Source organism: Phoxinus phoxinus (genome assembly GCF_949152265.1).
Source record: "Phoxinus phoxinus genome assembly, chromosome: 3".
In the NCBI taxonomy this organism is placed as follows: Eukaryota; Metazoa; Chordata; class Actinopteri; order Cypriniformes; family Leuciscidae; genus Phoxinus; species Phoxinus phoxinus.
The window spans coordinates 9352417-9375577 of NC_136878.1; the positions used below are offsets into that span (position 1 = coordinate 9352417).

General features: G+C 39.6%; 1 protein-coding gene across 1 annotated transcript in view; it reads right to left on the reverse strand.

Moving 5' to 3' along the window:
* Positions 1-2546: 2546 nt before the first annotated feature.
* gnb1l (guanine nucleotide binding protein (G protein), beta polypeptide 1-like) overlaps positions 2547-23161 on the reverse strand; it is a 29274-nt gene continuing 8659 nt past the window's right edge. The window contains exons 2-7 of the mRNA XM_079607511.1: positions 22665-22824; positions 22444-22569; positions 21614-21776; positions 18332-18424; positions 12266-12475; positions 2547-5376 (exon numbers count right to left, since the gene is read on the reverse strand). Of these exons, the coding sequence (XP_079463637.1) occupies positions 5110-5376; positions 12266-12475; positions 18332-18424; positions 21614-21776; positions 22444-22569; positions 22665-22824 (1019 nt within the window). The 3' untranslated portion in view covers positions 2547-5109. The remainder of the gene's footprint in view (positions 5377-12265; positions 12476-18331; positions 18425-21613; positions 21777-22443; positions 22570-22664; positions 22825-23161) is intronic.

The window sequence follows — 23161 nt, forward strand, 5'->3', positions numbered from 1 at the left end:
CGTTAGCTTTTGCAAATCTAATTATTTCCTTAGAGGGAAGCAACTCATTGAGTTTGTTCTCCTCAGAAGTCCAATCATGTTTAATTTGGAAAGAAATTATTGATGAATTACCACATAGAGAATTTCAATATTGTCAGTTTGTGCTTATTTCAACCTCAGAACAAAAAATGTATCTCCTGTGATAGTAAAAAAAATATTTGATTAAAAGTAAAATATTTATCAGTTTAAAAATATCAGATGGAATGGTTGAATACAGCTACATTTTAATATGTATTGCTTAAAACGTTTATACTTTTTTAAAGAGGTTTGCTTTAAACAAAGTCAATGTGCTCAGTCAAACTATGCAGATTCGCTTAGACTCATAAAGAAAACAAAAACTAGAAAAAGCATGTCCATGAACAACACGAGGACTTAATACAGTGGATTTACAAAAAGTAAAGAAATGCACAAAATAAAAAGGATATTATAGCCTAGATGATATCGCTCAGTATTTATGTAATTCCACTGTAAATAAAAGTGAACCGTTATTGAAATGGATTCGCCTATAGGCACACCGCGCTTGTACACATGGGTAATCCCATGGTAGAGGAAAGAAACGCTTGCACACCATTTGACCTCTGACAGCTAACGACTTTCTGAAGTATCAAAGGTTAAACAATGTTTCCAGCCATTTGAGCGACGACTAATTGGTCGTATAATTTTTTGTTTGTGGTAACAACTCGATGCACTGGGACCAGCGATGTAATGGGGACCGTTGAAACGGAAAAAACGAATGAAGGAAAAACAAGAGCAATGAAAAACTTTAAACACGACCGAGAATTTAATTAGCCAATTATTAAGGATTTTATGCATGCTAAATATGTTTCTAAATAGCATTTAATGTTACTATAAATGTATTTCTAGCCGAATTAGTATAGCCTAATATAAATATATAAATTAAACAAATCAAATGTAATGTTCTTCTGATTCTCTCTTTTTTAAATAAAATAAATATGGATTAGAAAAATAGCTTCTATATAAAATGTATTATTGTTATAGATATTAGGCTATTTAAAAAATAAAAATAAATAAAAATAAAATATTTGATAGGCCTATTAGGCTATTTAATTTCTAATTTCACAACAAACACATAATGACAAAGATTATAATAGTTCTTCATAAAGTCTATAATATTGATACCAATTTGTAATTCAATATTTTTAACAATCCGTTCATTGTGAAGTGAAGCGTACGTGTTATTTCCCTAGTAGGCCTAGATACATTTGGGGCCGGAAGGGCCCGTTTGGAGGATTGTGCCTCCCTTCGCGTGAGCCTGTTCCCGGCTAGAGGTAATGAGTTTGGCCCATCAGGAAGACCGGGACACCCGGACCCATGGCTCTTCCGTCAGGGGTCTACCCATCTGTGTTTTCTCTAGCAGCGCTTCGCCTTGATGAGAGGGGCCGACTGGGGCCCTCGGTCGCGCATGTGTACCTGCATCCATGAATGACGACTGACGGCTGTTTCCAACAATGACCGCTTCTAAAAATGCTCATTATTTATGGGCCGAATGCACCGAAAATTGTATCCGTCTTTGAAGTTTAAACATGATGCGTGCGAAGTTCAGCATTGATTGTTTGAGGGGAAATACATGAACTTCAAACGCACACACACACGAGTAATTATGTGTGCACACGCGTTCGCACACAAAAACTAAATTGCTGGATAATGCGTAGGCCACGGTAAATAATTCGGATTAAATTAGATCATAATATAATTCATTTTAAAACTAACGTGTTAACAGGCTAATAATTAAATAACAGAGCGTTTATACAAATGGATAATTTAAAATAACTAAATTATCCATAATGTAGGCCTAAATAAAAAAATCGTCAAAAAAGTGGTTTACAAAAAATATTATTAAAAAAACCCAACTTAAAACAAGTAGGCCTATCTTAATTAATTGAATAATATCTTGGATAATTTAAAAAAAAAAAAATTCCAAACTGGTATAATAGTAGCCTATGTCCATGCAATGACAAATAAAATGAAGTAAAAGCCAACATAAATATAGCAGGAAGGCCTATTTAGGCTACATTTTAGTCTGAACTTCGATAGCATTATCGAATTATATTAGCCTACCCATCTCACGACGCGCGGAGATAAAAAAAAAAGAAAAAAAGAGAGAGACATAGGTCACCTTGTAGCCTACAGCACTGAATATTAAACAATATAACAGAAGTGACGCATGCTTAAAAAGGCAATAAAACATAGCTAAATCAATATAAAAATTCTAAAGCGCGAGAGCCTATCATCCACCTTTACACTTTCCATGGTTTCTTACCTTTTCTGGCGCAAGGACTCTTAGCATCTAGCCTAAAATAAAACATTCTTAGATTTCCCAATGAATATTATTGCATTATGCCAAAATTAATGTTGACACGGTTTCTCATTTAACTGTACCTTTGTCTTCTGCCATGTTCTGGATTCATCATGCAGTTGTAACGATTGTCCAAATCTATCTTTTGTGTACTGAGAGACGCAATGAATCAACTGATTAGAAACATTAGCAGAGAAAATTAAAATGCATTTTATTGTATAAATGTTGTTTTATATATTAGGCCTAGTCCATGCTGAAAGCCTGCAAGGGTGTAACTCACCGCACATGGACATTTCTTATCAGGCGGCCAACTAAAAACTCAGTAAAACAGCATACTATATGGGCTAAAGAAAAAAAGAACTGGTAATCATCTGACACAGGGTCGCATCTGGAACATCTGTTGTGACAAGCCTATCTTTTGTGTACATTTCTCTGGCTTGGCACGTCCAAAGACAGCTCTTAAAAAAAAAAAAAAAAAAAAAAATTAAGGTGGACCAACCCTGCAAAGATGTTTACCTACAGCCACGCACGTGTTTCACATTTTCCCGCGTTTTTCCCACAGCAAATTTGTGTTCCATTTGTCAACGCTGCATATAAAAACAAATCACCCCGTGCATATCTAAGACAACAGAAATCGTTTCATTCTGACTGAGCTTGCCAACTTATAAATAATTTACTATAACACAACCAGTGTTGAGTTTCTCTCATTCAAAGGGCCATTTCCTCAGACTGTGATTACCTGGGATTATTATTTGTTTCCAAAAACTAACATCCATTCATCCAGTCTTACCTAAGAACCCAGAGTATCTTTAAACCAGCAAAACATGCCACGTAGAGTCTGTTATGGGGGACTATGAGTTTGTTTAAGCTGGCGTAGAATGGCCAGGTGACCTCTGACCCCTCATGCTATAGACAGGCGTGTGTCTGTTGTTCAGTGAGCCGCGGGTCTTTGTCAGTGGCCCATGTCGAGGTTCTGCTTATACTGACTGCTTAAGTGATCTATTATTGACTTGGGAGGTATAAGCTGAAATCTCCAGCAATAGATGCTCATGTGCTTATTCACAGAACGGATGGAAGGCACCCCTGGCATGGCTTTGTTGTGCCCCCCCACCAAGTCTACAAAAGTAGGAAGTGATTACCAATCGGACAAGCTCTACAGAGGTCATGGACAAAGGTGCGCGAGGGTCCACAGATGACAAGGAGAAGGCTAATGACCAGGCGGACTGTGAAATGAACTGTTTTGTCTTCCTCTCCGACCGGCGACTCGCCCGCTGTTGTTTTTCCTTTAAAAGGATGGCCTCCAAGTTCCCCGAGCTTCCTGTACCGTCTGATGAGATATTCCAGTCTGGGTACGTCCCTAGAGACACGTGCTTTATGGGGCAGAGCGGCTGTGGGCCGTTTGAAGTTCCACCGCCATCGCTCTGAGACGCATGAAATCCCACTTAGCTTAGTACCATGGATGGCTATTATTACCGCACATACGCTGACAAAAATATTCACCTTCAAACTCTCTGCATGTTAGTCAACTAATATTCATGTCTGCTTTAAATAATCAGTTGAGCTTCCAAATACCATGTTTATCGCCTAAATATGAAATTCAACAGTTTTTGTTTGAATCTTTATTAATTTTAACACGTAAGAATAGAGATGGTAATCGTAAGGATTGCATTGATTCTGGTTGACGTCCATAGTATGGGGGGAAATACTATGGAAGTCAATGGGGTTCCAGCAACTGTTTGACTACTGACATTCTTCAAAATATCTTCTTTTGTGTTCAGAAGATATCCATACAGGTTTGGAACAACTTGAGGGTGAATAAATGGTGACAATTTTCCTTTTGGGTTAACTATCCCTTTAAGAACCTCATTTACAAATAGTGTAAACAATACTACATATTAGTTTTCCTAATGTGTTACCTCAAGTCTTCACACACACACAAACACACACACACACTCACACACACACACACACACACACACACACACACACGAAAACAAAAAGTGCAAACTACTTTGCTGAGTGAGCCGTCCAGTTTTCGCAGAGCAAAAGCAATAAATACAAAAACAACTAGTTTGTCTTTTAGCCACATCCGAACACAGAGGTCAGCCTTGTCTTTAGGCTGAAAATAGAGCCGCCTTCATCAGCTCATGAGCTTAAAGGAAGAACGAAACGAAACTTGCTCAATGAATCTTTCTAACAAACAGGCCTGTCTGCGAAGCCTGAGCCCTTGTGATTAACCCTGTGTGATGTATGCAGGTCAGTCCAGAGGGCAATCTTAAACTCAGAGGCAGATTTAGAAAAACAGCGCTGGATTACTTTGCCGCTCAGGTGCGACTTCAAGAGCAAATACGCCTAGTGAAGCACATCAACCTGGGGTAAAGCAAACATATCGGCAAGGACGGTTTAAGCTCTGCCTTTGACAATAAAACGTGTTTAAATAACTATTTGCCATCGTGGCAAACTGCAACAAAACACGGTGATGGAGTGTGTTTATATTAGCTGCTTTTGCTTGAGCATTTCACCAATAGGAACTCGTTCACGTGGACGCGTCAATAGCGGCAAACACTGCTGAACGTCTTGCTAAATGTGATGGTGTTGAAGCTCCGCCTCAGAATGGCAGTCAGCCATTAACTTAGGCACGTCCATTCAAAGAAAAATATATTAGCACCACGTTCAAATATGTAAATAAAGTCAGAGTAATTGGCAACAATCAGTTTGAAGGAAATTGTAAAGTGGGCCTCTGTCTTTTAAACTCAACTTTCGCTATATATAGACCACACACTGATCCGCTGGTCCTTGGACCCTGCGGCCAAAAGTCTCTGTGGGGGGTCCTGATGGTCTGAAAAGGCCACACTATTCACCATGTCAGTATGATGTTGCAGAACAGCCAGTGGCTTCAGTTTCTTCAAGCCAAACACTCTGATGTTGTTGTCCCAGCCCGCCGTTGCTAGGATCTTGCCGTCGGCACGGATACACAGCTGGGAGACCCCAGGATTGGTCATCTGAACGGAGTCGTGCATCTGTAAGGGAACACAAGTCAGACATTAATCCAAATGAGCCGCAATAGACAAATGCAGGACTTTAATTAACAAACGGCCCTGTTGGAATCCCTACGATGTCATCATGATGGCAAGAAAGTCAATTGAATATCAGATGCGAAATGAATCTCGCTAATTGTCACCATTCACGCTTCTCCGTCTCAGGCGGGTAGAAAGGATTAGAGTTGAAATGCACGACGCATAAACTATTTACCAGAAACAAATGAGCTTGTTGTTTAATGACCTGAGCAAGAGCAAATTTAGATCCGTAAAAATAATAGGGCAGAGAGCGAGAGCAATTCCCCACCAGCCACCTTTGGCTGATCTGATGATTGAGCCGCAAATGAACGGCTAAATAGCTGTTGAACCTGGCAGAGGAAATCCGTGCGCGACTCCAGCGCCTCAATCATCGGCCGTAAAACACTCGAGCACGAGCAAAACGCTACGCGCAAGACTATTTGGTTTGGAGCACGAGGCGTTGGAGGTGGGGTGAGTTACCTTTGTCACCGTGCAAGGACTGTTCTCGCTGAAATCTTTGTTTGCGAAGACCTTGTTGTTTTAACAGTCTCTGGTGAATTACATTTGCATTGAAAGGTCTGGTCAACAGTGCAAGGGAAGCAAACTCTGGCTAAAGATTACCTTCCCTTGCTCTCTGTGATCTACAGTGGCCAGGAGACCAGATAAATCTCGGTAATGGGCAACAATGTGACGTATTATAAAGTATTACCGAGAGCTCATTATCTGCGGCCCCTCTCCTTTGAGGACGTTCAAGGTATTTCCTGGAGAAAAGCGCACACGTGTGCTAAGTGTGTGTGCGCGCGAGCGTACGAGCCGTCTCTCCACGGGAGGCATCTGGTCCCGAAGCTGGAATCGAACTGGACAGCGTAAAATTGACTTCATAAGCGGTGTCCAGAGAGACTAATGGCTCTCATGCGGGAGAAGACAGTGAAGAATTTGTCGGCGTGCTCCTGTTTCTGCCTGGAAAATCAGAGCCAGTCACTCCTGCATGTGGAAGATATAAGCCAGTCAGGTATTCCTGACCCAAGCGGATAGAAGAATGCACCGGGAAAACCGTCCCTAACATTATTCTTTAACAGAGAAGCAAAAACAAGACTCTAGCATTACTTTTGTTCATATCTGAAATCAACTCGCATTATAGTCCAAATCAAAATTTTGGAGAGCGGTAATGATGTCACCTGCGAGCAGAAACTTTCCCACAAAGGGAAAAGGAGAAAGACGGGTTTGCGTGCTGTGGCCAAGAGGGACGGGGGAGAAAGATGAATCGCTCCGAGCCGAGGTTGGTATGCCTGAACTAAACGCCCATCTGGTCCATATTACAGAGTTGATAATGATGGGTTAATGTGTCTATCTGTGTTTGTTATGCTTCCCATAGTTTGTGTCAGGAAAATACATTAATTTAATTAAGAGGTCACAGCAAAGCGATAAAAAAGGTAAATGGGTGTTTATAAAGTGAGCTGCGAGGCCTGTATCATGAAATAACCATTAGAAAACCATGATTTACAGATTGCCACACTTTCGCTTTTGAATGATAGTCGTATGAACTGAATTTTCCTACAACTTTCACTTTTCCAGGGAGTTTAAAAACAGAAGTTCTTTTGTTTACTCCAAAAGTCTCGCTAAATTAGCACGGCTGGCTATCGCTTTTTCACACAAATGCAGAATTTAAATGGTGTGTCTACCCCATACTCAATCTCGTTCAAATGCAATATGGAAGCATTCATACCAAACACAGCCTTTAGAGTCTGAGAAATGTCATATCATTAGCTTTCATTTATGGAATCCATTCTCCATGGGTTTAGATCCTCTACAATGAACTTACAGACATCAAAGAGGTCAGTCTTTATGAACTATCCTTCATTTCTCTGTAGGACTATTGATTCCTGATGGGGTATACATAGCAAACGGTCATCTACGCACGCAATGTACACACATATGCTTGTCCTGTTGACGATTAACTAAAAACAAACCTCCAAACCTTGCCTTAGGCCCAATGGTGGACTGGAGGAAAACACATTTACTTGGTTATACTACATCAAGACCAATAGAGCGTCACAGGAATGAGTCCTAAAACACAGAAATTAAATTTTGTAGCACTTTTAGTTCAATCGTCCCAAAGTCAATGGTTTACAATGTTTTATGTGTCTTGAAAAACACAGTAACTTAATCTGCTCACTAGTCTGCTTCCACAGCCCCGTTGTGTTTATACTCAGGCTCTTACACACTATTCTAAATCAAACTTTCCAAATTGTAGATTTTAAATAAAGACGGAAAGTTGTCAGAAGCTTAGTGTTGGTGGCGTTGAAGTTATGCAAACATGGTGTAGTACTTTAAAGCCTAACTTTTGCTTTTTCCTTCTGGCAATTGAATTTAGGCTTCAAGTTGGGTTTATATATGAATATTATTTTGATAAACAAAACATGTAAGAATCTTAAAATTCGTTGGTCATTCTGGAAAATTCAAAGAAATCCTATTGGCTTTTTGTCGAGGGAACCATGGTGATGCTAACTTCTGGCTTGGCCTACAAAAACACACAATTCCTGTAGCACTTTATTTTAAAGAAAGTTAACCTTGATCATTTTTGGAAGCAATGCAACGGGACACGAGTGCATGATGACTCACAGCACACTTGGTTGCACTGCACGGCAGCCAATTAAAAAGCTAAGTGCGACCGATTTTTGGCAGCAACGGAACGGGATGTTCAAAGCGCAGTATGTTGCTTTCTCCAGCATGGACTTGGCAGACTTCACACTGATCCACTGAAACCAGTTATCATCACTTGTCCACTTGAGCCTGACAATCCAGTACAGATGAGGGGTGTGTTTGCATTTTCCGGCGACAGCATTTTACAACACACCCCATTCGCTTTTAATCACTTTTTTTTTTTTAAACATGCACCACTCAATTGTGCATTACACCTAATGGACACCTGAACAAAAAACACGTTGGCACAAGAGCATGAAAAAAGGGAAATCAATACCTAATATGATTGACGAAAGTGAAGGAATTTCCAAAGCATCCTGCTTCCTCATTCCAAAACACCCCTTGATAGGGCAGTTGAGCGCTGACAGATGCTGGATACCTGAAGCACGGAGCCTGGTGTGGTGCAGGATGGGTAGTATGAGGGAGGGCTGTTTAATTGAGACGAGCGGTAGGAATGTGGGGATTGAACGTGAAGAGATGTGGAGATCCACCTGTGAGTGCTGTCAGCACGTCTCCAACAGCATGCACAGACAGCCATGCTTGATTTACAGTAATCTTTACACACATACAACAACCATCTCTGCCTCACCCTGCAAAATCTTGTCCGTCTACATCTGTCAATAGTCAGGAGCTCAGCCAACCACCCATAGCCAAATCTTGATCAAACGTCTTGCCTTTGCCATGACACACACTGTTGCGATCACACATGCAAAGCGATACGCAAGCGTAATCACTCTTAGTCAAGCCTGTGACAGATGCGGCTGCTGAATTCCACCACCACGGCTATCATATCCATGAGCGTGTGTGGAACGGCGGGCCGCGCCAGGCGAAACACTGTTTATCTGTGCTTGATAAAAACCGCAAGCCTTTCTTCAGCTCACATACACCATCTTACAGAATACTTCTCTGCAAAATGATGAAACCGAAAGGCTTCTTATCTACACATTTATTTTTTACGTTTATTTTTCTATTTCACAACGATAACGAAGGTGAGACGAAAAATGCACTTCATGACAATATATTTTTTTTTTTTACTGTTGCAAGAAATGGGACGAAACAAAAATAACACAACACTATAATAACACTGCATTAATGTTTGTTTGTTTTTTGAAGACAATCTGAAGGAATATATGACTGCCTAAAATAATCCAATAGTACACAATATTTTCAGGAATTGATCCGCTTGACACCGAATAAACTCCAGTAAAATTAAGCGCTTTGCTATCAAGTTAATTAATTCACCCACACTACCATTCAAAAGGTTGAGGTCGGTAGTATATATTAATGTTTTTAAAAGTTTCTTATGCCCACTTGATACTGAACGCAAACTTTAAAGGTATACACACCATAAATGTAACTTCACTTGCAACTGCACAATATGACGCAAAAACACAAGTAAACTTGAAATAAGTTACAATCAAATGATCAAGTTGCATGGCGAATATGCTCTTTTTGCAACAACACACTATTTATCAATAACTAAAGCATTGTATTACAAAAGTGTACTCGTTATGTTATTTCAGGAGCTTTCAGGTTTTTGTTAAAGGGATAGTTCACCCAAACATTTACTCATGCTCATGTCATTTCAAACCTGTATGACTTACTTCCTTCTGAATATATAAATAATATATGCTGATATGTTGGTCCAAACAACATTGGACTCCATACACTGACTTATATTATATAGGGGGTGGGGGGTGGGTGGAATGAGGTTGAGTAAATGATGAAAAATGTTTTTTTTTTGGTTAAATTATACTTTAAGCTATAAACATTAATGACATGTAAATAATTAATAAAATATTTGAATATTTGGTATATTTTTGCACTCTCTCAAACTAAAATTCTATTTTTAACAACTAAAATTAGATACCATTTTAGCATCTAAGTCAGAGTAAAACTGACTAAAATACTATACATGACAAAATTGACAAAATTATAATTTATCAAAATTCAAACTTTGACAGAAACAACTGAAAGAAAAAAAGAAAAGAAAATGAATGATGCTGATAGAGTAGTGTTAGCGTTTTCCGCAGCGTGCGCTTTTCAGCAGCATGTTAAGGTCGGACGGTGTAAGACCCTGTTGCTTCATCTCTTCTCAGCCTTTCGTAGAGCCTCCCACTGTGAACTACTGTTCCTTTTATTGCAGATGTGTTTTTTGTTTGGTTAGCAGCCTGCGAGGTTTTGATGTTTTTATTACCTCTCGCGGGTCGTTCGTCAAGCGGGGCGAGCGAGAGGAGCAGCCACCCGGCAGATACCCCCAGCTCTACCGCCACACAAAAATACGTCTGTGGGAAGAGCTCGCAGCGGCTGTCTGGACGTCACACTGCGCTGCACTTCGGGGTAATTTAAAAGCCCCGGCAGACTCCTTTTCCGAGCTCCTTTTTTTTTTAGGCCCTCTCCGCCAAGAATTACATTTTAAATCAATTTTTTTTCGACGTGCAAAATAAACTGAACCGTCGATATAGATCCTATTTTGTGAATAAACGCTTATTACTGCAAATACATTTTGCGTGCTGGACAAAATAGGGAGGAAGGTTTGGGAATATTTCTAATTCACCCATTCATGTGTAAAAGGCGCTGGAAAGAATAACAATCCACGCACAGGACTGGAGTGTTGTATATCAGAGCTTTTTCACACAGATTTTCTAGCCGAATATGAAATATTGAATCTGTAAGACCCTGAAATCAGCAGAGAATATGGCCGCTAATGAGGCATTACCTTTCAGATGAGTAAAGTGTTATGCAAGATAAAACACGGCTCTGGTGTGTGCTCATTTTTTAAGAATGCTGTGTAAATATAAATATAAAAGCGTTTGTGTGTGCACAGTATTGTGGGAGAAGAGATGTTTTTGTCACGGGGAAATCTGGCCTAGAACTACAGTATGACATCAGAGTGTAGCTGAGAGTTGCCAATCTAAAGTAAAAGAGACTGATTTATTATACAACAGACATGAGGAAACTTCAAATTCTAGCCAAATACTTTCCAAGTGTATCAGGAGGTGTGTGTCTACATGGCCACGCACACACCCCTGCTAAATACACTCCTCAATACTGTTCACTGTCCACTATAAAGGCTGGAATTCACTACACAACATTTGTTCAGATTTTTGCCGCGATTTGCAGTCTGGACGAGTTGGCAATAGTTGCTGAAGGTCTGCGCCAGTCAGATTTTGAGCAGTCGGAGTTGACATATTTAGCCAACCGTGCTGAGAACTCCGGCCCGAGAACGGTTTGTAATCGTTCCGTGCCGAACCAAGCTCAAGTGGAAATTTAACTGGAACCACTCCTTACAGTATTTTTTGGTGCAATACGAAGCTTATGAGCCTGAGTTGTTTAGTGTATGACGCCCTGTTTTTCTCTGTAACCAAAGTTGGCAAGTGCATGATGCCTAGTGTAGTGTAGTGTATTTCAGCCTTAAATCGTTCTGCACACGCCTCATTTGATTATTTACAGGAGCGACAACTGAATTTTAATGAAATCTTTGTACTAAAATACCCTGTTAAAATATTGATTGCTATCAAATTTTGAGAAGGCTTTTTGACCGAACTTTGAGGCTGAAGGTCAAGTTCACCTTGAGAGCAAGTTATCCACAAGTGGATGACGCTATTAAACTCTCCACCTACTGACCAAATGCGTAAATATTATGGGAAGCGTGGTAGCCAGACATGATTTAAACTTTGTCGACTAAAGACGACCTAAGTTTGGTTTGAAGATGAAAAACGTACCAAGCACAAAGTTCTCTCACCATTCCTGATTCCTAACACGCACTCATCTTGTTCGGTGCGATCTTGCGGCTATCAGAACAGAAACGAAAGCTGATGCTCGCCGTATGTTTTTCCGCGAGCTTATGGATTCATTATTTTTTTTATCTTATTTGATCCATTAGATCAAAAGCTCTAAACACTCCCATAGACCCTGCCCTTGAAGTGGTTGAAAGTGGACAAAAGAGACAGATTAAAAAAACAGGTATAAACGGGAATCGGTCTCCCTCGTCTACTTGTGATCTAATCGACCAAAACGCATCTTAATACCAGGTGTAAACAGGGCCTTTGATCATTTCACTGAAAAAGCATTCACTGACGAAAAGTTCTCAATAAGAAAAGTTTGTGAGGAAAGTAAAGAGGCTCAGTTGAGTTCATGTTAAATTAACCTGAAGGTTTTGCTGGTCGTCAAAAGTCCAGGATTGGAGAATCTTCTCTGAAGATCCAGAAATGCCTTTCTGCCTGCATACATCAACGTCTAGACACATGACTGGCTCAGGATGCGCCTTCAGACAGCTGAACGGACGGCGATGGGAAACATCCCAGAACACCAGAGAGCCGTCCTCATACCCGGCACACAGAACCGGACCAGAATCAGCCTACATAGAGAGAAACAAACAGAAGATGTGAGGACATGTGAGAATAATGGAGATCCAAGAAAAGGAGTGTAGAAATACTGAAGGGGGAGGTAGAGAGAGCAACAGAGACAAACAGAAGCTCATGGCAGCAGTGTTTATCAGAGGTTATCAGACTGCTCATGCTCTGATGAACCACTGCATTAATCATCTGATGCTGCCTCTAGCCAATCACAGGACACGTCACTGTACACTTCATTAGAGCTTCGTCATATACATACACATATACATACTGTACATATATAGCATTCATCGCCAATAAAATAACCTTTGAAGTATTTTAGTAAATATATGTAGGTGAATATTACTGTAATAGCACAGTTTCTGCATTAAATATTCATACTTGTGTTAATTTAGTTAAAACAGTGTGGATAATCAACATTATAGTTAAAAAATAATAGTCTGTTGTAATAAATAATTAAAATATAATATATAAATAAATAAATACATACTCAACATTTTAGAGCAAATACGGAGATATCAAATGTCATCAAATAGTTGAAAAATAAGAGAGAATCTTTGGCTATATCACCCAGCCCCAAAAGTTTTAGATATACAATATATGAAATGCTCAACATTTCAGAGCAAATACATAAACGGAGATCTATTAAATATTTTTTGTGGCCAATAACACCCAGCCCTACTCTACAGCTCGAGTGAGTGAATGAACAGAAAAGTAGACAGACATATTTGCAAACCATGAACAGAAAAGTATCTGAAAAATATTTTTCATTTAACACCCATAACTGCTTGAACGCATCACTACAAATCTTCGCTCTGAGCCCTCGGTCATTTTATACCGCCACAATCAGTGTGACCTTAACTTCCTGTAACACTCTCGGGCTTTTTTTCACTTAACCTCAAAAAAGCGACAGCTCAGGTGCATGTGCTTGTTTGTTTACTCAGATTTACGGCACCTCCGAGGTTCCCCGCTCATTATCTGCAAGGAGAAGCGTCGAGCTACACGGCTACACGCAGTATGTTGTCTCATAAATCAGTTTAGCGGATAAAAGCAGAATGAGGGAGCTGATAAAAGCCTACAGTCTCATAACTCAGAACAGAGCTGCAGGCGTGCTGTCTACACAACAAGATTTACAACGGAGGTGTCCATCCCCTCCTTTCTCACCCCTCTCCTTCTCAGATACACAACGAATACACACACACACCCCTCCTCCAGAAGATCATTCATCTCCTTGTGCAAGTGACAACACTGCGGTGCCATTTACCACACTTGGTTTACACTACGTTGTGTATGCATCAATCACAATAAAAACACTTGTTAAATAATATACACTTCTATTGGGTTTTCTTATATTTTTTAGAAACAAGAAACACTAATACATACTTAAACCAGTTAAAATGTTTGGAGTCAGTATGATTTTTAAAGAAATTATTACTTTATTCAGCAAGGATGCATTCAATTAACTGAATGAAAAGTGACAGAAGACATTCATAATTCTACAATAAAAACTGTTCTTATATTCAAAGAATCCTGAAAAAAAGGACCAGTTTCCACCAAAATATTAAGCAGCACAACCGTTTTCAACAGTGTTAATAATCATAAATGTTTATTGAGCATCAAATCAGCATATTATGATGATTTCTGAAGGATCATGTGACACTGAAGACCGGAGTAATGATGCTGAAAATTCAGCTTTGCAACACAAGAATAAATTACACTTTCACACAAATTGTAATAATATTTCACAATTTTTCAGTTTTTCTTGAATTTTATTTATAAAATAAAGAGACCTTACTGACCCCAAAATTTGTAACAGTAGCGTATGGTCAATGATATTGACAATGATACACACAACACAATTACATTAATTAATAAAATAAATAAAAGGTGGCAGACTGGTTTCTCTTTGGCATCTGCCCTTGGGCAATGGTAGTGTACTTGGTACAGGCAAAGCTGGCAAGGGAAAAATTCTTTCCATATGTGTAAGGGGCCAAAAGTTGGGACTCCTCCCCCCCTTATCTGCCTCGTCTTTTTTAACAAAAACTGTCCTCTCTTTGCACAGTATATTTATTTTTCCTGCTACGCTTAAACAAAATTTCCCCACGAATCACGAATGCCATGTAAACACATCACCGGCAAAGTGTATTAGGATGAAATAAAAAATAAAACAACTGGAAATCAATCCCCAAGCCTCATAGACAGTTGTTAAGCATTACCGTCTGTTGCCCTCTGGCCCCTGCACTTCAGTTAAGTGTAGGTGCTCCCTGATTGATGATGTCACAGGTCAAGGGTCATGGAACCCTGGGTAGACACCTAATTCATTATATCCTCCGTGGCTGGTCTACAAGAGGGCGCTTTAGCCGGATTAGGACTCGAGCTTCAGGGAAAGATTCATCATCCCAACAGCTGCATCAGATGGATGCTCCAGACTGAAGCCACAACAGAACGGAGGGGAGAAGAGGAGAGCAGTGGCGTTCCACTGGATGGCAACAAGTCGCCATGCACCAGCGAAGCCCCCGCTGAGTGGGAAACCACAGAGTTGATCCCGGCACAGACCCTCCTCGCATCTCTGGGGCCTTTCAAAGGAAGACCGGGAGAGAGGAGCTCCTCAAGGTCAAGTCGTGTGAAGGACTGTGGGTGGCGTGTGTGTAAGCCACACCTGAACAAGGGCGAACAGATGTGCGACAGGGTTACTAGAATATGCAACACGCTGATGAAAGCGAAAGCGGTTTACGGAGCTATAATGAGGAGTCCAAAGAAACGCAAGCGCTTAAGGACAGGACATATGGAGCAGAGCTGGTGGAGGGTGATGTTTGATGGATATCTGAACATCACTGCAACCCTGACACCAGGCCTTGTCCAGTCTCACCCAGTGGGCTAACATGTGCAGTTATAATTAAGCTACACCAGAGGGGCTTTTTATTTTCATAGTCAATCTATATACTATATATCTGTCCAAGTAACAGATAAGCTGAATGAAGCTGAGCAGCAATTACATTATCTGCCTATTCGACTTCACAATGGACTGGTACAATTTTAGTCTGATTAAAGCATTTCAATTATACACACACACTCAAATATTTGGCCTAAATTGAATATGTAAAGTGAAAGTAAAATAAGGAAGTGATGATACTAAAACTGAACAAATCATAACTTTAATCGTTATGGTCAATTACTGGTAAATTCTAAATTATGTTGAGCAAAAAACGAACAGAAAAAACACTAAAAATACATAGTTTTAAAAGCTATAAATGAATGTTGCCATTCTAAAATTACAAAGCAGAAGTTAAAGAATTAAATAAATTAAATTTGAGATGCTGATGGTGATTTAAGTGAGTGCTAAAAAATAACTATTGTAAAAAATTAAATATCCAATACTGACTGCAGTTTGATTTTCAGCTTACTTTTTGCGTTATTTTGTCATTCTATTAGTTATTTTAAAATATTTCTATCTATCTAGCTTTACTTTATTTTAGTAATTTTAGTACTTAAACTTATTTTATTTCAGTTAGTGGCCAAGGCAACATTTTTACTTTCCGTTTAAGTTTTCATCTAATATTTATACTTTATTTCAATTAACAAAAATGAATGAAAAATTGTTTTAGTTAACAACAACACTGAATTGATCAACAGGGAAATACATTTAAAATCACGGTTGCACTTTAGTTTACAATACGTGCACTTAGTTTACTTGCCTAAGAAAGTACTGGGTAATATAAGGTAACTACATGGGTTAAGGTTAGGTTTAGGGTGAGTACCTCGCTAATACCCAGTTATTGCAATTACTATAGTACTAAGTATGTACATAGGGAACAGGACAGTAAAATAAAGAGTAACACTTTATTTTAGTGTCCTTGTTAAATATGTTACATGTACTTAATATAGTAATAATGGTGAATTATGCATAATTACATGCAACTAACCCTCAACCAAACCCTAATCCTACCCTAAACCTATAGTAAGTACATGTAGGTAATTATTACTATATGATTAAACTGTAACAATGACACCTTAAAATAAAGTGTAACCAAATAAAATGCCAACAAAATCCCCAATATTAGTACAATACATCATGCATCTCTAATCTTACATCACTGACTGACTGATTCTAGCCAATCATAAGCCACGGGGATCTATTAGAACAAAGAAGAGGGAGACAGTCAAAAAGTGCCAAGTGGGTCTCAAGCCAAACCCCCAAAAAGCATTACGGTAGTTAATATTGCATTTAATCCGTTCCGATAGTCAGAAAGAAAGACAATAAATCTGTTGTCAGTTCTACTGGCAGCATGATGGAGGAGACGTGTTCAAAGAAAAGAGAGTGAGGAGGATAGCGATCATCTGTGTGTGTGTGTGTGTGTGTGTGTGTGTGTGTGTGTGAGGTTGAGGAAACGGCAGTCTGCACCAGCAGGGATCATGAGGATAACAAGACAACCGCTTCATGATTGATTGACACCGGGAGCGAGCAATGTGTTACAGCCGCTGGGGAAGTGACCGGGCCAAGAGTGCCCACACTGAGAGAGGACTGCTTAACACGTTCACGCTGGGTTCCTCATCTGGGTAGACGGGTACCTCTGAACTGAGCATGACAGTAACAGATCTCCCTGCCTGAGCAAATGAAAGACGACAGCTTGGAGCGATTCACTGCCGCCCAGGGTCCTGCTGTTAGATGTCAGCACCTACCTGTGGGGCGCCCCATTAATACTTCATAATTATCAATTCTAATCGAGGCAGGCGGCACTAAGAGCCCCACTGTCCACACAAGACAGGCAGAAAGGATGAGGGAATGTTGGTGAAAAACAAACAGAATTACAACACGGATACAACCACTGAAAGCGCCTGAGGCCAGAGCCGTCTTCATCAAGCGCTTTGATTAGCGCTGCCAATTAACTCTGAGGAAACTCCGCCTTGCTGTCAACTGACCTGAGATTAACTGAGGGCACAGACGGAAAACTCGTAAATACTAGAAAAGAGATATTAATTATCAGTGAATATAATTATAGGTCTCTTTATTGGAAGCAAAATAAAAATTTCAGCTGTGTTTACAAAACACACACGGGCAGTTGATATATGGCAGTGAAGCAAAGTTGTTCCAAACACTATGATTACAGGAACAGCCCGGACAGGTCGCATCCATAAATCAGAGAAGTTCTGTTGCTTTACACACTTGCCAACTGCTCAGTTACCATGTGAGCTCTTGGTTTACTTGTCAGTACCTCAATAGGCAACACTTGGCAATGCCGAAATTTAAAACAACTATTACAAACCTGGGAAAATCTGACACTGCTTTTAAAGTGGGGGAGGGGGATAAACTTGATCATCACACATTATATTGTTGAAATGCTATTATATTTTGTGCTGGCAATTAGCTTTATTTGTTGTAAATAAAAAAGCCTGACAATGTCACTGTTAAATGCCTATACCTATAAATACCTATTGTGATATATATACTGACACCCCAACTCGTAAACTCGGGAAAAGCAAGAACTTCCCACTTGTATTTATGACATTGTGGTGCTGATCATGTGTGTTCAACTCGTGAAAACAATCTTTTCTACATGACTTGAATGCACTATAACTACAGTACTTTTTTAACATTAGAATGGTTCAAGTAATCCAATAAACCTCAACAGTGTAATAAAAAAGAAAAGATATTTTAATTATACTCCCAGTTAAAAATCCTAATTTATTTATAGATTTATGATCTAAAGTTAATGAAAATTTTAATAGACTAATAATGCCAGCATTACATAAAACAAATCACTTTCATTCTCCATAATTTATATAGTGGTGAGTGATTTAAGTAATTTTTTCCCCAAGCATACTTCCGGACATATGTAGGGGAGTGTCGTGACTCTTACCTGCCACATCTTCATACACATGAGCATCCCCAGCTTTGAATCTGGTTTGAGAGTGCACACTGGAGTCCAGCTCCTCATATCCACCACGCTCACCTGAAAAATATCACACATTAAAAGCTTCAAATCTTTTTCAGTGTTGTATTTTTCCCAAGTGCAGTTTCAGAAAAAAATATTCTAGGTTTACGGGAGTCACCACTATTAATGTTGAAATACTGCACGTTGAATGCACATCCAGACTAAAATTAGTGATACCCTCCAAATAATCAATATTTTAAAAAAATGCACTGTGTATGCAAAATGTGTATGAGACAACAGTCCTGCTAGTTTGCCATGAAGCATGTTCACAGGTGGTAAGTGAGTGCAGACAACATTGGGCTGGTTGCCAGTAGCTTCCCACTTTCCTGCGCTCTGCCTCTTCAAGTCTCGACTCGTCCGACTCCAAACAGAGGCAATTGATTTAAAACACTACAGTTTCCAACACAGAAGGGCCACGACCATTAATAATAATAATAACAAGTAACTGACCCACTAATGTTTCTGACTAACAAAATAAAAATGATGAGCATGTATGAATGGTGAACAACATGCATACATATTGTCTCAAAATGACTAAAATTTCGGAATGCCATTGCATTAAACAACAAAATATAAAACAAGAGGCATTTGCAAATGAATGATGATATACAATTGGCCTCAAGTGGATTTTTAGTGGATGTATGAAGTCAGTTCTCCTCAAGTTCATACAGGACTAACCACAGGTGCAGTTCATCATATCCATGAGCATGCTATATGTTTGGCACCCAGAACGTTTCCAAACACTATCTCCATTTTGAACATTTGTTTAATCATTTAAAACAACTTTTTGGTGACATCTTATGCTTGAAAAGTGTGCTTGGTTTAATACATTATCTAATGCAATGACTATCAATGTTTTTTAATGGTGTTCAAGAGTCCAAATGCTTCTGGGGTCACTGTATATGACATGCATACAATGTAATAACCCCCGAATAACTGGTCCAGGCCCATACGTCTTAGGCTGATTGCAGAGGCAGCCATGATTAAGAATCATTCTAATCAAGTTCAATTTAACTTCTCTGACTTCAGACCAATTCATATTTTAACACTGAGACACATCTGCACGTTCTACATGTGTTTACGCCTGTAACTATAAACAGTAGAGAAGGGCAGCTCTTATCCCCCCAGGTTAAAGAGAGAGAGTCGATAAATAACAGCGAGTCTATTAATTAAAGCCCTGCACTGTCAGCCTCACTGGAACGCTAAACATGAAAGCCTCCAAAAACACCGGAAGACACAGATGAGGTCGAGTTCCGGACTCCCAGCATGCCTTGCAGCATTGTTATTTGTTTTAAGAGACGTGTAGTGGTGTAGTTTGCCTGCAGTTATCTTGTGACGGTTATTACCTTGACGGGCTTTTGACAAGGCCTTCATTAGTTAGTATAAGGTGGGAGGGGGATGTAAGAGTGCTGTAAATGTCAGACCTAATGTTTCCACTATGGGGAAAAGAGTACACTGGTGCACACTACAATGCATATCAAGTTATATATATGCTCCTACAGCCCTTTTTCATCAAAATGGTTGATATTTAAACTATGGAAGTTTGTTTCCGCCACAGAATAAAAACAAAATATAATAATTGCGACTTTATATCTCGCAATTCTGACTTTATATCTCACAATTCTGAGAAAAGATTTCAGAATTGCGAGTTATAAACTCACAATTGCTTGTTATAAAGTCAGAATTGCCAGAGAAACTCGCAATAGTGAGAGAAAAAAGTCGAATTGTGAGATAAAAAGTCAGTTACCTTTTTAATTTTTCATTCTGTGACGGAAACAAGCTTCCATAATAAACACTTAATATCAAACATTCTTTTATCTATTTTACAACTTAATTTCATAATTGTATTATTATGTATTTAAATAAACATGTATTGATTTAAAAAAAATACAGATAATTTAAAGATCATGTGTATAATATATATATATTGTATATAATATATATATATTATACACACACACACAGTATACATCAAATAAAATGGGAAACATTAAAAACATTTGATTTTTATTTCTCAGCTGGATGAGGAAATCTTTTTTTGCAATGTGACAAATGAAAAATGTGGCTTAGAGCATCGACCGCGTACACTGACGTCAGCTTTGTTGATTATAACGGTAGCAATCTAGTTTGGTTTTGTTTCAATATAACAGTGGAGGGGGCATGGAGTGATGAAATAAAGAGGAAGGGAGATGCATTTGGAGCATTGTAGGGAAAAGGACGAGGATAACAGCAATATTGAAGCTCTGTGTTAGGTCTGGCTGCAGGGCTGCTGGTAGCTGAAGCATGGTAAATGTAGATCGAGTGACAGCTCAAGCTCTCTCAAGTGAGTAACTGGAAGACTGGACAGTGAAACATGAATCTGGATGCAATAAAAGCCAAGACAGAGCAGAACTCACACTCTCTGCTCTCCGTTGCCTGCTTGACTGCACAAATCACACCTCCGGTCTGGCTGTCTGACTGAATCTTACCTAAAATGACCACTACCAACTAGAATCAACATGGTTTAAATAATAATTAAAGTAATACTAACACTTGCCAAAATTACAGTAGTACCAGATTAAAATAATTCTAACTAGTGGAGGTTTGACGTACAGTACCTGTAATGCTTCGTTATTGGTCGATGTTTAGCTATTTTGAAATCTGATATTGAATTATATATGAAACTGCTTGGTTAATTAATTAAACATACACTACCATACACTACCATTCAAAAGTCTGGGGTTGGTAAGATTTGTGGGCCGGGGGCCGCCATTTTCGCTGCGGCACCCGGAGAGTGATTGGGGGTTAGGGTGCCATGCTCAAGGGCACCTCAGTCATTTCCTACCGGTATTGAGATTCGAACCCACAACCTTTGGGTTACCAGTCAGACTCTCTAACCATTAGGCCATGACTGCCTCTAAAATAAACTAAATAAACTATGAAACAAAATATGTTTGTTGTGCAGTTTTAGGGATTTATGATATTTTTGATTTTATTAACATCGATTTGTAATAATTAAAAGAAATATGTAGGCCTACAGAAGGTGTGGTTTGCCCAGGGCGACATGCAAGCTAGAACTGCCATTTTTTTATAGAATTTTTGTATTGGTCACTGGCTAAAATCCAACTATTGATGACAGTAACTTAAGCAACTAAATTCATTCCAGAGTGTTGGTGGGCACTGTCCTGAGATGTGTGTGATGAAGCTATAATCTCTGCAGTCACTCACCTCCTCCATATGCTCTGTGGGGTGGGCCAGTAGAGCGGATCCGGGCCGGGACTCCAGCAGAGAGCACTGACTGAACCCCACACTGCCCGTGAGGAGAGAGTCCGTCACTGTGCTGCGGTCTTCGGACAGATCCCACACACACACCCGCATGTCTCGACCCTGACTGACAGCCACAAACACACGCACAGCAGAACAAAAACACAAACCTATCATAGCAATCACACTGAATATCACAAATTAACTAAACCAGTTTGGCCAGATATTGGCCTAGACTAAGACAGTAGTGAGAGGGGACTGACAATGGAAAACAGAGAAGTGGAAAGTGATCCACACACAGTCCAGATTTGAAGTAGAGGCCACAGTCCAAGTCTCTCTTGCATGAGCATTATCACAGCTTAACATATTTGATGAATGTGTTTTAGATGGTAACATGACAATAATAATGCACAGTTTGTTTGATAGGCTATGGGGTGACACACATCTTAGGCCATGTTTATACCTAAGATGCATTTTGGTCGATCGGATCACAAGTGGATGGCGCTAAATTCGAACACGCATTCGACCGGATTGCTTTCATAGTGTAAACGCTCATGTGGTCGAAAGCGTTGTGGTCCACCAACTCTCTGCCTAATGTGTAAACATTACGGGAAGTGCGCTAGCCAGACGGCTTTAAAACTTTGTCAGCTGGAGACCCAAGTTTGGTTTCAAGACGAAAAACTTGCCAAGCACAAAGTTCTCTAACCATTCCGGATCTCTAACAGGCGATCCGATCGACCAAAAACACATCTTAATACCAGGTGTACACAGGGCCTTACCCCCCTCTCCTCTACCTGATGAGGCTGCTGCTGTCTTTGAAGGTGTGGAGCCAAATAACAGAGTTCCCAGCATGGCTCTCTAAAACATGTTCTGCTCTCCTAGTGGTCAGGTTCCAGACATGGATTGCACCTTTACCTGACCTAAAGCACACAAGCATCAATATTACTACAAGCATGACAGTTTACTTTTAAGGCAACCAAAAGGTTGAAGGTTCATATAATAAGATGGCACCAACCCAGAGTAGAGAAATGGTGGTCCATCTCCACCACAGCAGAAGTGGAGGGTGTTCACTGCGGCCCCTGAACCCCTCAGGATGAACAGTGGATCTGGAGGAGGGCGGGACATCACCGCAGTAACATCAGTGATCTTTATCCTAGGATTTTGTAGCAGTTTGCCTAAAAGAAAATCAAATCCTGACATTCAAAAAGAATAGAAAAATGTATCGCCCACATGACCAGCACAGGTGGAATTTGTTTACACAACTTACTCATAATTATTAGCACCAACCCATATGAATACACCGATATCTCTTGGTTAACAATGTAAACACTAAAAGGCTTTGGGCAAAAGGAAGATGTGATCATGTTATTTTTTTCCCTTGTCTTCCTTCTCGTTGTAAACCCTCTTGCTCAATACGTCATAAATCATAAGCGAGACAACTTAATCACTGTAAACAGACTGGAAACTGTCTTTTTAATTTTTATTTTCATCAACAGCTAACACAAAAAAAGG